The 14,059-nt window shown below is 33.4% G+C and overlaps 1 protein-coding gene across 1 annotated transcript in view; it reads right to left on the bottom strand.

The window, feature by feature from the left end:
• Positions 1-615: 615 nt before the first annotated feature.
• Positions 616-14,059, bottom strand: part of LOC126974620 (ankyrin repeat domain-containing protein 50-like) — a 33,140-nt gene continuing 19,696 nt past the window's right edge. The window contains exons 15-16 of the mRNA XM_050822127.1: positions 11,979-12,049; positions 616-10,739 (exon numbers count right to left, since the gene is read on the bottom strand). Coding sequence (XP_050678084.1) covers positions 10,624-10,739; positions 11,979-12,049 — 187 coding nt within the window. The 3' untranslated portion in view covers positions 616-10,623. The remainder of the gene's footprint in view (positions 10,740-11,978; positions 12,050-14,059) is intronic.

Raw genomic sequence — 14,059 nt, forward strand, 5'->3', positions numbered from 1 at the left:
TTTTAATATGACTACTACCTTCTGAAATAATATGTTGCCACCCATACTGATTTTGTTTGTCGATGTTAAAAAGAACGTTATCAAACATGTGGATGAATGGCAGACGATATTTAGTTTGCTATTTTGTGAGAGGAATGGATGAACGGTGTTTGGATGTAGTGTATTAGTAATAACTTGCTTTTAATATACTTACCAGTGGGAGGCTCCTTTGCACTGGATGCCGGCTAGATTATGGGTAACGTCGCCTATTTGTGCCGTGAAGAAGTAATGTGTGAATATTACTACGTTGCGGTCTGAAGCGCGCCGTAGCTAGTTAAATTACTGGGCAATGGGACTTAACAGCTTATGTCTCAAGTTGACGAGCGCAGTTGTAGTGCCGCCCATATTTTTTGTGTTTGTCGAGACTCCTGAGCGGCACTGCATTGTAATGGGCAGGGCGTATCAATTACCAATCAGCTGAACGACCTGCTCGTCTCGTCCCTTAAGGTTATAAAAAAATTATAATTGCCTCACGGCAATTCAAAGACACACGAAAACTGGATTTTTTTTTATTTACTTCTAATAAAAAATAATCAATGAATATATATAATAAAATACACAAAGTAAACACAATAGTATCAGTACTCAATCACATTTATTATCGCACACACAAACATTTTTAGTCATTTAAATAAATAATAACTATACAGAATAAGCGTTTATATACTTAAACTATTTTAAATCATTCTTACAATTTTCTACCAAAAACTACCACTTCTGCTACAATAGTAGTAAAGTTCGTGATAATGCAAAAGCAAAAATTTTGTACACAAACAAAAAAAATTATAATACATAATATAATTGATAAAGGCATTTACACATTAGTCGTTTTTGAATAGCTCACTTCATGGTATGCAGCTAGTAAAATTATTACTGAAAGAAATTGCAAAAAAAAATTGTATAAAACTAAAAACTCCATTATTTTACTATTAATAAAAAAATATACCAGACAAGGCTTTTTATTTCCTTTCATGTCAGAAAATGAATACCTAAATCCATTATAATATTTATTAGGCTGTTTAGAGATTTATTACTATGGGTACTATTTTTACTTAAAGATGAATTTGTTTTGTTAATTTTTGGAGAGTCAATCAAACTATTCGTTTGTCACTAATAACAATATAAGGAGTGGATAGGTAATAAATGAATATAGGAGTTAAATTAAATTTGTAACCAAAATTTATGGCCGATGCGGGACTCGAACAAATTGTTTAGGTCTGAAAGAGTGACATCTCAAGTCAATTTCCTAATATGCAATTATTGGGGTTGAGCAGGTTATCAACTGTAAAGTAGATCCTGTAGATGAAGCCACAACCTGAGGGTCGAACAAGACATGCTAGGATTTACGAACGATACGTCACTCGAACGGTTGGCTCAGTTGGAAGAGCGCTGGGAACGCGAGAGGGCACGCGTTCGAGTCCCGCATCGTTCATAAATTTTCGTTACAAATTGATTTTAACTAATCCCAGTACGTAAGGATTTAAAAAAAATAACATATTGTTAATAAAGGAATTGTTCCAAATTACTATGGGCCACCACCTTGTACGTCGATCACTAGAAAGATCAGGTTGGAATTAAAAATAATTGACGCGAATTACCACTAAAATACACCTAAGGTTAGGTGTTCAAATATTTTAAAATATATAAATAAAAGAAGCCGACATTTGCAATAATTTAAATATGGCGTTAATGTATAGTTTCTCAACCTTATTTTGCTCACTTTGAGAATATGTTTTTGTCTAGAGTATTTTCGTGTATTTTTTTGCCTTTTTAGACTATATTTTTTAATCTTCCCACGCCCCATCTGCGTCATCTCAATGCCCCCTTATTTTCTCTGGGTCTTCTAATGCCCCCCGAGAAAGTCTCAAACACCCACAAGGGGGCGCTATCGCCCACGTTGAGAACCTATGGCTTAGATTAAGGATTGGTCTCCGCTGCGCTCCAGCTAAGATACCACCCTACCTAATAACAATTATTTTTTTATTATGGCAACTATTTGATGCTTGTGTGCGTGGCATCTTGACACTCAATTTCATTAAATTTTGTAACATTCGCTTCGTGTTATTTTACATTGAAATTAATAAAATACAAAATACTTACTGAAAATACGTGATCCCAGTGTCTTTCTTATTTCTTTTAGTATTATTTTAACAAAGTCTAACTACACAACCCGGCATTTTAGTTAGAATTTTTAGCAAAATTTAACAGCATAATATGTGGCATGTCAAAATCACTGTTCGAGACTGGCTCGAGTACGCCCACTTGGGCGTAGTATTACTTGCCGCACTTTGCGACTCGTCTGCGGTATCAAGGTTTGGGCTCCGCTGCTCTTACCTACCTAACCTATTAATCTTAGATTACTAAGATTAATAGGTTCTCCATGATACCATGTTAGCCATTTTGGTGCCATGTAAAAGCAACTAGCGTTAATTGTTATTTATGCAACTGTTGTGTAATAAGGGGTATTAAAAAACGAATGTGGCTGGAATGGAATGTGGGTGGAAAGAGTTAGCCCTAGTAGTAACCTAATATCATCCATTACTGATTATATACAAATAAACTAAGTATCAATGAAAAAAATATTTATTTTAGCAGTAATTTACAGTTTGTATAGTGCAATAATTAAAATTCACTTGATTATTATGTTCTTTTGCAGCGTTTAAAAGGAATCGCTCATTTTTTGTAAACAAAACAATAAAAATATCGAAGAGCCGGGATTCGAATAACCTAATTTTTTTACGGCGCGCGACGTTCTAGTATTGTGGAACGCGCGTTAACGAAAATGTTCTTTTTTTGAAATTCATACAGATACCACGCATCGTGCAATAAGAATGTGGCTGTCTGTTGAGACTTTGAGCATGAAGGGATTGAAAAAAAAATAGGAGTGTTGTTATGAAATTTCAGTACAACATTACAACACTCGTTTGGACGATGTAATGGTTATTAGAACATTGGGTGTTTTAATGTTGGCAATAAGCTAACTGTTTCAGAATCTTTAATAGATCATTTAAAGCATCGGTGTAGATAAAATATTTATAGAGAAAGCTGTATTGCCAACGACGATTCATTGTTCCAACAAACATTTATAATATGATGAATATGGATGTTTGTTTGAATATGTAGTTTATATTGTATTAAATATATTATTGTCTAGTCTTTGCCTAGTTTGGGGCAAGATAATTTTATGTCAAAGTGTCAATTATAATTATTATTATTAATAATAATTGAATTTGACCACGACAAATAGAATAAAATATCAAAGAAATAGTAATCAAACGTTCAAAGACTAGCCCATTTTGGAACAACTCTTTTAAATTGGTGTCCATTCAATAAATTCAAATGCAACAGCTCAACATAAGACAATTGTAAACTAAATTGAACTGTTCATTAAATGATATTTAAATATATTTTCTTAACCATAATATTAAGGGGGCATCTAGGAATACAATAATATCAACACTTCATAATGGCGACGCACGAGCCGGTGTGCAATCGTTTTAAATGTCAGACTATATTTATGTTTAGCACTTTATTAGCTAAACCTTTTACGAAGTGGCGGTAAATTCAATAGGAAAATATTTTTTTTGACATTCATAAGTGTCATTTCCGTGATTTACATGAATAAAGTAATGATTTGATTATTCAATTGTTTTGTAAAGGAATATTAAAAATTTATATTATGTATATCGTTTTATAGGTTATGTTCGCTAAGTGATTCGGAAATTGTTTATCGCCCTGTGCCCGGGACATAAAAAGAATAGGTAAGTCCCAGGCGCAAGGGTGTCATAAGAGGCGGCTCGGAGCACTTACCAGTGGGAGGCTCCTTTGCACAGGATGCCGGCTAAATTATAGGTACCGCAACGGCGGCTTTTTTTGGCGTGAAGCAGTAATGTGTAAGCATTATCGTATTTCAGTCTGAACTGAGTCTGGCGCCTCAGCTAGTGAAATTACTGGTCAAATGAGATTAACATATTATGTCTCAAAGTGACGAATTTTTGGGTTTTCCAAGAATCCTAAGCAGCACTGCATTGTAATGGGCAGGGCGTATCAATTAACATCAGCTGAAGTCCAGCTCGTCTCGTCGCTTATTGCCATAAAAAAATAGACATTGTCAGTGATCTACAGAGGTATAACTCTTGATATAACAAGATCCCAAAGATTTTCACTTAATAATTTAATAAAATCATTGCACAAAAATCTAATAATTTAGTAATCGGATCATCAATTCGATGTTTGGATTTATGATTTGTGTTTTTTGTGTATGTTTTGAATTTTATGACACTGAAAAAATGGCTCTCTTCATTAGAAAAATTAAAAACGATATTATAACTGTAAGCTAGTATAGGATTTCTTATACCAAAGTATGGTATAGTAAAACCTATACTTCTCTAGGTGCCCCCTTAAAGTGTCTATAATCAATGCTTTTTCTAATACTGAATTTATTTAATCAATTTCAAAATAATATTTCAATCACTATAGGAATGTCAATAGACCGGAAATGAGAATCGATTTTACATACATTCAAATATGGAACGGCCAAAAACAAAATGGCGACCGGCCGACGCAACTTTACAGAATTATAATGGGAACATTTCGCTTATAAACTAATTAATTACGTACAATATATTCGATTATATATTTTGACATTAACAAATTCACACAAAAATATATAAAACTAAAACCTCTCATTGGTGTTGACACTTTATACGCTAAATATATTTCACTCCTTGCCAGTATAAAAATTTCAATACTGATACATTCTAATAACTACCAATAGGAGTAAATAATTGTAGAATTACTTTCAATCAAAATAAGATATTTTTTGTGATGTAGCCTACTACTGCAAATAATTAATTAAACCAAATAGTAGAAACTTAGCAATAAATATTGATTTAGTAGTTGTATGTGATGTGAGTCAGCGTCACCAAGCAAAGTGTTGAGCTATCTAAATAAATTTATTTTAAATTTATCGAACCACTACTGGAAACAAACCCAAATTTTTATTTTTACAAACTATGTAAATATTTTAGTCGACCCAACAGTACCAACCTGAAGGAAGTAACAAAACTTTCGATCAACAACTTTAGCTATCATAACCTATTAGGTTTAGAAATTATAATCACAAAAATCGTCACCTTTTCGCTCTTAATAGTGATTTTCATTATTATAACACTATAAATAAGGGATTGCTTGTAACTAATTCTAGTTAGCTTCATAAGATGCATAATAGCTTTAAAGGTATACACTTTTACAATCAACTCCCAGACACTGTTCAGGCATTATCTATAAATATTTAAATATTTTATTTAAAAAATAGCTCTGTCGTAAATCCTACTACTTCACAGCTGAATACCTAAGTGATCGGACAGCCTGGGACTAGATTATTATTATTTTATAGCAATAACAATGACAGTACAATATTTATTATTTTATTAAAAAGGGGGCAAATAAAGAATGCTGGGAGAGTTTCTGGCGCAGCTTCTTGAGAAATGACATCAAAAAGAATTCTAAGGGAATAAATATTGAGAAAATAAATGCGTGTAATGCCTTTTAATTCGGTATTATTGTAGTATCTTGAATATATTTTTATACTGGCAAGAATTCTTATCACTAACAATAATAATTATTCTAATACATATAATTTCAATAGGCACCTACATAGTTATCGACTAGTTACTTCAAGAGCGCACAAGCGCATACAAAAAAAATATATAACACAAAAAATCATTTTGTTCAGATGAGATCTTTACATAGAAAAAATATAGCCTATAGTTAAATCCATAGATAATTTATACGTCTAGATAGAGCCTCTTTTAGACAACCGTTGAAAACAAGCCAAGTTCAATATTTTAGTGTGCGTACGTCTAGCATCGCGATTTGCATGTAACTTTGTGTTAGTGTACGTGCATTGCACATGTTAACAGCTAAACTCAAATTTTAACGACGATTCTTAAAAGAAAGACAACTGATGAAAACAAGCCAGGTTTAATAATTTAGTGTGCGTGACTAGCTACGTCTTACACTCGCGATTTGTCTGTCACTTTGTGTTAGTTGCGTGCATTGCTCGACATAAAGGCTAACAGTTAACCTCAAATTTTTTTCGACGTTTTCACAGCTGTCAGAGTCTATCTAGATGTATAAGTGATCTATGGTTAAATCATATAAAACTCAAGCCTCGATGACTTTTAGTGCCACTTGCACGACGGTCCGCACAGTATTTTTATGATAATATTGTCCGATCATTTAACAATAGTATTCTTGTGATTAAGATTACTACACGAGTATTTATTAAAAGTCTTTCTGTAGCACGTAGCCCAAGCATTTTTAATGCGAATGAATTTTTTTATAAATACCCCAGCATTTTTTTTAAGTTATACTTCATTAGGCGCGTTACGAAAAAATGATGAGAGTAAAGTTTTTAAATGCGCGTGCACCACTGTAACACAAAAGTAACAGGGTGAAGTTGTTTCCTAAAATTTTCTGACGTTTGCGTCATTCGTTATTTTCTTTTGGTTTCATCGTCCATTATAAGGACAGGCAAAGGGTTCAAGCCCATATAGCCGTATTGATAATTTAATAATTATTTGTCAAAGCCATCTTTGCAACATTTTTACAAAATTGTTCTTTCAAAAAACGTAGAATAGCACGAGGAATAAATCATTTTAATGATTCTTGCTTCGTTGGGCCAAAGAAGTATAACTTATTGCGTGCATACATACGTACACACACACTTTTTTTATTAGTTTTACATATTATGATAATTTCAGAGGAGTATTACATTTATTTGTTTTTACAATATTTTATTAATTTAAACCATGGCAACGAAATCATCAGCTCAAGTCAAAACATTTTATCAAACAAGAATAAATTAAAAAAATTGCATGTCAGAAGTGAAAACTTCTTCAAGACGAGGTTAATAATACGAAATACAACTAGCTACAAACTAGTCTCCCCTAGCCGACTCGAGCCGATACTACCCGAGCGTTACATAACCGAGCGTGACAGCTCAGTCTCATTTAAAAACAAACTGGTCACCGCGCCCAGAGAAGTTTTCACCAATTTACGTGAACAGAAGAAGAAACCCTCTTTAGGTTTTGGGGATATACAAATACAATATTTGTAATGTAGGGTTGTTTCTCTCTGTTTAATTGTTGAATTAAAATTATGCTAAGACTTTCTTTTTCATATTATAAAATCAAGTAATCATCATTAGTGCCAAAACACAGTTCAGGTTAAATTACACAATTTATCGTAACTTTTATGATGTTTGTATTCTTCTAGACTATTCGATAAAAAAACAATATTTGGCTTTAAGTTTTATTTTTATTTAATTCGATGCAATAATGTTTAAATGAAACATCTCTAAAAAATACCGACAATGAACAGAATGAGACAAAGATTATTTTATAAAGTAATAATAAAAGAAGAAAGGCTCCATCTAAATATTTGTAGACTCAATAGCAGTAAACATAATATATTATCACATCATTCATCCTTTTCTATTTCATAAAGAAAGAACGAGTGAAATTATAATAAGATTATTTTGCTTTAAGAGGTAACTACGTTAAAAAATATTTAACGTAATTAAAAAAAAAACAATATATATCTCTATACATATAGCGCACTTCGACGCATTCAATATTGCTTTTCGTATATAACACGTAGAGTTAAGAACATAAATAGATATATCTATCTCATATTCTAAGTTCACTACAACGCACGATAGGTGATGTCACATGACGAATACATTTACTTACGAAGTTATATATTTGAGTATAAACGAGTTTTAAACTGCTTTATATTAAGTGTAGATGTGTCAATATTTAAATGTCACAAAATGACACTTGACACTGACAGCCAAGTATCTTAAACTTTTTGATACTTTATCGTCACTCGCTTTTTCGCCTACGGTGGGACTAATGCGTACTACCCGGTTGCATTATCTCTGGCCTTGACGTCGATGACGTCACATCGCCGCTTTGTTACGGTGTGCAAAACAAGCATCACTAGGATATTATTATTAATAAAAAAATAACGATTTATTTTATCTATATTATATATTTATATAAAGATTATCATAATAATAATGATGAAAAATCAATGAAAGAATCTGGGTTAAGTTGAAAATAAAGACCTAATTTTTCTGGCTGTACTATTATAGCGACACAGAACAGAAACTACAGAACTATTGACAACAAAAGTCAAAATTTAACAATGAAACTTCAAAAACAAAGCAGTGATAGCACGAAAATATCACGACATGTGCCTAACGGTAATAAAACTGTAATGGTTATTACGACATTGGGTGTTATAATGTTGGCAATAAGCTAACTGTTTCAGAATCTTTAATAGAGGATTTAAAGCATGGGTGTAGATAAACTGTACTAACACAACAGGACGAGCGCGAGGGGGTGAAAGGGGAACGGGAGGGTGTTTCATATTCCAGCGAGGTCCAGAGATAATGTGGCCGAGTAGTAAATATATTAAAGCAAAGTATTGAAGGAATAAAGTATATTTATCAATGGTATCGACCAAGCTCTCCTTGAAGAATTTCCTGCAGAAGTGTTGCCAAGTGTCAAGTTCTATCCAGGTACGGTGCTAATCCAGTGCTACTAGCAGCAAAACAAGGGAACTTTTTGTGAAATGGAATACATGCTAATATGCTAATACAATGGTACTTTTACCATTAACTTGCTCTATGTTGACAACGGATTTCGTTAGACAAACAAAAAATATTACTATTATTATTATTAATTGCCGATGACTTACGTAATTACTGTAAACACGAAACGTTTTATTCATAATAACAATTTTTAATCATTAAAACTTTTGTGAGACATTGTTAACTTATTTATTAACACAGCTTTACTCACATTTTCTCGGTGTAGGTACCGATTAGTTTCGGACCATTCGGAGGTCCTTCTTCAGGGTGAGTGTGGTGGGTTCGCGATAACGTCCCGTCTCTTACTGCGGACTTGTGCTTGTAATGCGCGGCTGGACAGGGCGGGGGGGTCACTATTGGTGTCCACTGATGTACAAAATGTATTCACAATGTCCACTACGTGATTATCGGCACTATGGATCTATGAAGGACCTCTGAATGGTCCGAAACTATTCGGTACCCACAGCGATAAATTGTGAGTGAAGCCGTATTAATAAATAACTTAACAATTGAATCGTTTAATAAAACTATTTTATCTGTTGATCTCTTGTATTCCTTTTTGTAAAACATCAATCTAACGGGGCGAAACAGCGTTAATAAGCGGATGGCATTATATAAATATATTTATGACTACAGTCATAAATATATTTAAAAAATACTGCATTTTTAAATGTGTTTATTTTTGCACACCTATCATGAAATGGCAAATCATTATCTGTTGAGATTTAAGTTAAATTGAACCTAAAACTAAAGAGTAACCCATTAAGTTAACATTAATTACAACATTATTTGTACTAAAATTTTGTATTTTACCCTTTTTGCTTTAAATGCTTTGAATCATATGAAATTAAAAATCAATTTTATTGATTGGGAATTAACGTTTCAATTTATAATTGTCATTTAAAAACGTCCTTCTTACACGACCTAACAAGTTTTTACTTCTAGTAGTTAGTAGTAGTTCAATATGCGAATAACAGGCAAAATAAGTGACTTACCCAATGTTAGGCAACACCTATCTTCCCATAACAGTCACGATACAATATGAGTCGTAACGTACAGGGCTACGACCCCAATCACATGGAACTGCGCTCAAACACCTACTTCGGTGTTAATACAAAAAAAAACATGGCTAAGACACGTGTTTTTTTGAATTGACCTAACTTTAACAGAGTCAGTGACCTAACAACATCTAAAATGGAGTTTATTATTTCTATTACAAAACAGTGTTTGGCTTGTGTTTAACTAAAATGTCGTTACGCAATATAAACTAAGGTGTACAAGAACAATTAATAGTTATTTATACAGCTGTTGTGTAATAAGGTGTATTAAAACACGAATGTAGGTTTATCACATAATAGTATCACATGAGTGTTTTAATACCTAATTATCAACAGTTGCATACAAGACTTTACATATTAAATTAATCCTCTATGAAACAGTTAGCTGACGGCTAACATTAAAAGAAACATTCCTAGTAACAATTACATCATCCAAACGAGTGTTGTAATGAAATTCATTACAACATTATATCATCCGTATTCCTTACAACACTTGTTATTAGGACATTGGGTGATTTATTGTAGGCAATAAGCTAACTGTTTTAGAATCTTTAATAGAGGATTAAAAGCATGCGTGTAGATAAAGGCACGGAACGCAATTTTTATCAGTTGTCATTTATCTGTCATCATATAAACTTAATATTCCTTATGAATATAATCTATCCGTTAGACACACCTTAGACAAGCTTCGACTCGTGTTAAAATATAAGCAATGTTTAAAGATTGTTGAACGCTACACAACAGAAAGACACAGATTTGTAATAGCCTTTTTTTTAAACATGTGTTCAACACATGTTTTACTTTTTTGTTCTAACACAGCTTATGTTTACATGGTGATGATTGGATGCCAGGGTATCAGGTGTCTTACAGCGGCGTCTCTTTCCTCCACTGGAAGGCGTTGGTCTTGACAGCGGGGTTGGCAGACGAGGCGCTGGCTGCCAGAGCGACACCAGTTCGTCGGATGTTGGCCGCCGCGTTATCTGCACAGTCATTAAATTAAAGGGTGGAACACATTCTCGACACCAGAGGAAACACAGGAGCGTTGCCGGCCTTTAAGGAAGGTGTACGAGCTTTTTTTGAAGGTGTCCATGTCGTATCGTCCGGGAATCACCGCGCAAGGAAGCTCATTCCGCAGCTTTGTAGTACGCGGAAGAAAGTTCTTTGTGGAGCAAAGATCCAGAGGAAGAATCCAGATGATAGGGTTGATATCCAAGTTTGTGGCTTGTTGTGCGAAAGTGGAATATCGGCAGGAAACATCTCTTCGGTGAATCTAATAGATGATTTTTGTTTGACTCTTGAATATTTTGAAGGGAAACGTTACTGACTGATTCATATACAAATTACAAGCTATGTGAAAATGTTTGCAACGTTTTTTAGAAGGCCGTCAATTACATTATAACCATTTTTTTAATAAGAAATAGAAGAAGACCACTGAGTTTGTGCGCCCGTTCTTCTCAGGTCTGAGGCACACTATTCTGAATCCTATCTATCCTATCTATATATATATATATATAAATGAATTGCTGTTCGTTAGTCTCGCTAAAACTCGAGAACGGCTGGACCGATTTGCCTAATTTTGGCCTTAAATTACTTGGGAAAATTCAGAGAAGGTTTAAAAGGTAAATAAATATGAAAATTTGCGGAATTAAAAAGAAAACAACAATGTTGTTTTTCCTGTGTCCCCCGTCGTTCAGAAATCAAATTTAAAGAATACTTTAAAATGAATAACTAATTAGAATTTTTATATCTTTCTATATTTTTATAACTTTCTCAGCAGCTGGGAAACAATTTCATTACAACCACAACAGGGTGCATTTTTTATGATTGCTTTTTTATGGTGGTTGATGTTATGATATATTATTGACAACTTCATAGAAAAACATTACCTATTTTATTTATTATATACAGAACAATGTCTGTCGGGCTTGTTTTGAATAAAAATATTACAATTTGAATTACATTCCTTAAGTTTTTTTTTAATTGCATTACATTCAATTTGTAAAATTGATATTTTGAATTTATAAGCTCAAATTATAATCACAAATTTAACGTTCTCTTAGTATGAGGAACTATGTACTTGAGATAAAAGTGGTATTTTCCTACTCGGGTGTATAGACATATAGACACCCCTCAGTTTCACTTCGTGTCTACATAGCACGCTCATCGAACTTCTAGCATTGCCTTGCTGAACATAATAAGATCGTAATTGAACAACTTACCCAGTCCGTTTCTAACGTTAGCAACCAGTCGCATGGCTGGATTTGTAACAATGCCGTTTCTCTTGCCTTTGCTGAAAAAAAAAACAATGAATATTAGTTTTTATTCAATAAATAATATTATTATTCTATATGGATAGATGGTAAACGTAAGGGGCGATTTTGGTGAATGTTGCGAGCATAAAGTTAGTTTACGAGCGTAATAGACAAACACTCTCCTCATTACGGCAAGACTAAATATAAAAAGGTCATATGTGCTAGTTTTACAGATGTGTTAGTGAGTTTGTGAAGTATGTAGTATTTTCTTTAGGCCAATCCCTATGAATTTGATAAGCGGCGTCATATTCACGTATACAATATTTTATTATCTAACACATATTTTTTTAAATAAATATAATCTTTAGAAAATAGAGTGTTTACTGCGTATTTAAAATGTAATTCCAAATATTTTGGTGAATATGTTCTACGAAAATAAACACCACTAAAGTAGAACTGAAGAATCAGTATTTGCCTGTGAAATGTTTCTTTATTATATAGAACACGACAACATTATATTTTTTTATTTATAACACATTAAAACACAACAATAACGATAAAAAATATTAAAATGAAAACACGGTCCAATTTGACAGGAAACTAATGGACCCAAAATTATCTCAAAACGGTTTCACCGTCTAGCTATCTCACACTTATGTTTTTATGTAAGTAAATTTGTCTCACTCTCACACAGGGTTCGTCTATTACGCTATAGTATACTAAGTTTATGGTTGCGAGCGTCAGTAAACATAAGACATGACAGTGCTGTTTTCAATTTTGACATATATTTTTTTAAAATTCTGTCAGAGATAAGTAGAAGCCGAGCAAGCGTGAAGATTATTTAAAGGTAAGTCTACTCCGCCCCGCAAATCGCTTATACGACGTCGCATAACTTATTTCTATTATAGCTTCGATTACTGGGGAATTAAAACTAAAGTTTAACGTGCCAACATTATAGACCACACAGTTGGTTCGTTGTCTCGCCGGAATTAAATAGTTCTACAATTCTACCACCCGGAATATACTCTAGCCGACTAAGACTATAAGCCGAACAAAAACTGGATCAACAATTCCTTGCGTCATCACAACAGCTGTTGTTCGATGTTTCGATCAACATTCAGGTAAAATAAATACACTGTCTGCTGTCACCCATCGCTGTCACGCATCTAAAAATTCGTCCCGTTTCTATTTCATACCAAATAACTTAGATTAAGGATTGGTCTCCGCTGCGCACCAGCTAGATATCACACTACACTAAGAACAATAGCTTTTTTATTAAGGCAACTATTAGATGCTTGTGTGCGTGGCATCTTGACACTTATGGCATCTCTCAAATTTTGTAACATACGTCTCGTGTTATTTTACATTGAATTTTATTGAATTAATAAAATACAAAATACTTACTGATGATATGTTATCTCAGTGTCTTTCTTATTTCTTGTAGTATTATTTTAACAAAGTTTTGCTACGCAACCCGGCATTTTAGTTTCAATTATTAGCAAAGTTTAACAGAACATGGGGCACGTCGACGTCACACATTGTTCGAGACTCGCTTGAGTACATCCACGAGATCGCTATCGCTATCCAAGAATTTGTTAGAATTGTTAAGAAAATTGTATTATGTTTGTAATAAATTAAGAATGCTTCTAATTCTGAATTAAAACTATGGCGATCTTGTGCGAGAGAGGTAACCTAGCTCCGCTCGATTCCTCAAGGACATTGGCTCGGTTCCCAGCCTTAAGCTCAGCATTATCTCAGCTGTCAAATGACTAATAAATACCAAATTAAAAATTGCGCTATGCTTGAACTAAGCTGAGTTTTACGTAAGTAAAGTCTGAGTACGCTCTATGGAAAGAGAAGGAAGACAGAGTTTCAATTAAAGTCACAAGTTCACTATATCGATGAGAAAGTGCATTGCAAAGGTTATCAGACACAGGTATAAAGCGAGAAAACGTGAGTCAAACAAGCGTGAGAAATTTTTAAGCTAACAGGTTGTTCCGTGCTAGGTTATGGATACCACAACGGCGCCTTTTTCTATCGTAAAGCAG

This window comes from Leptidea sinapis, chromosome 33 (assembly GCF_905404315.1).
Source record: "Leptidea sinapis chromosome 33, ilLepSina1.1, whole genome shotgun sequence".
Classification (NCBI taxonomy): Eukaryota; Metazoa; Arthropoda; class Insecta; order Lepidoptera; family Pieridae; genus Leptidea; species Leptidea sinapis.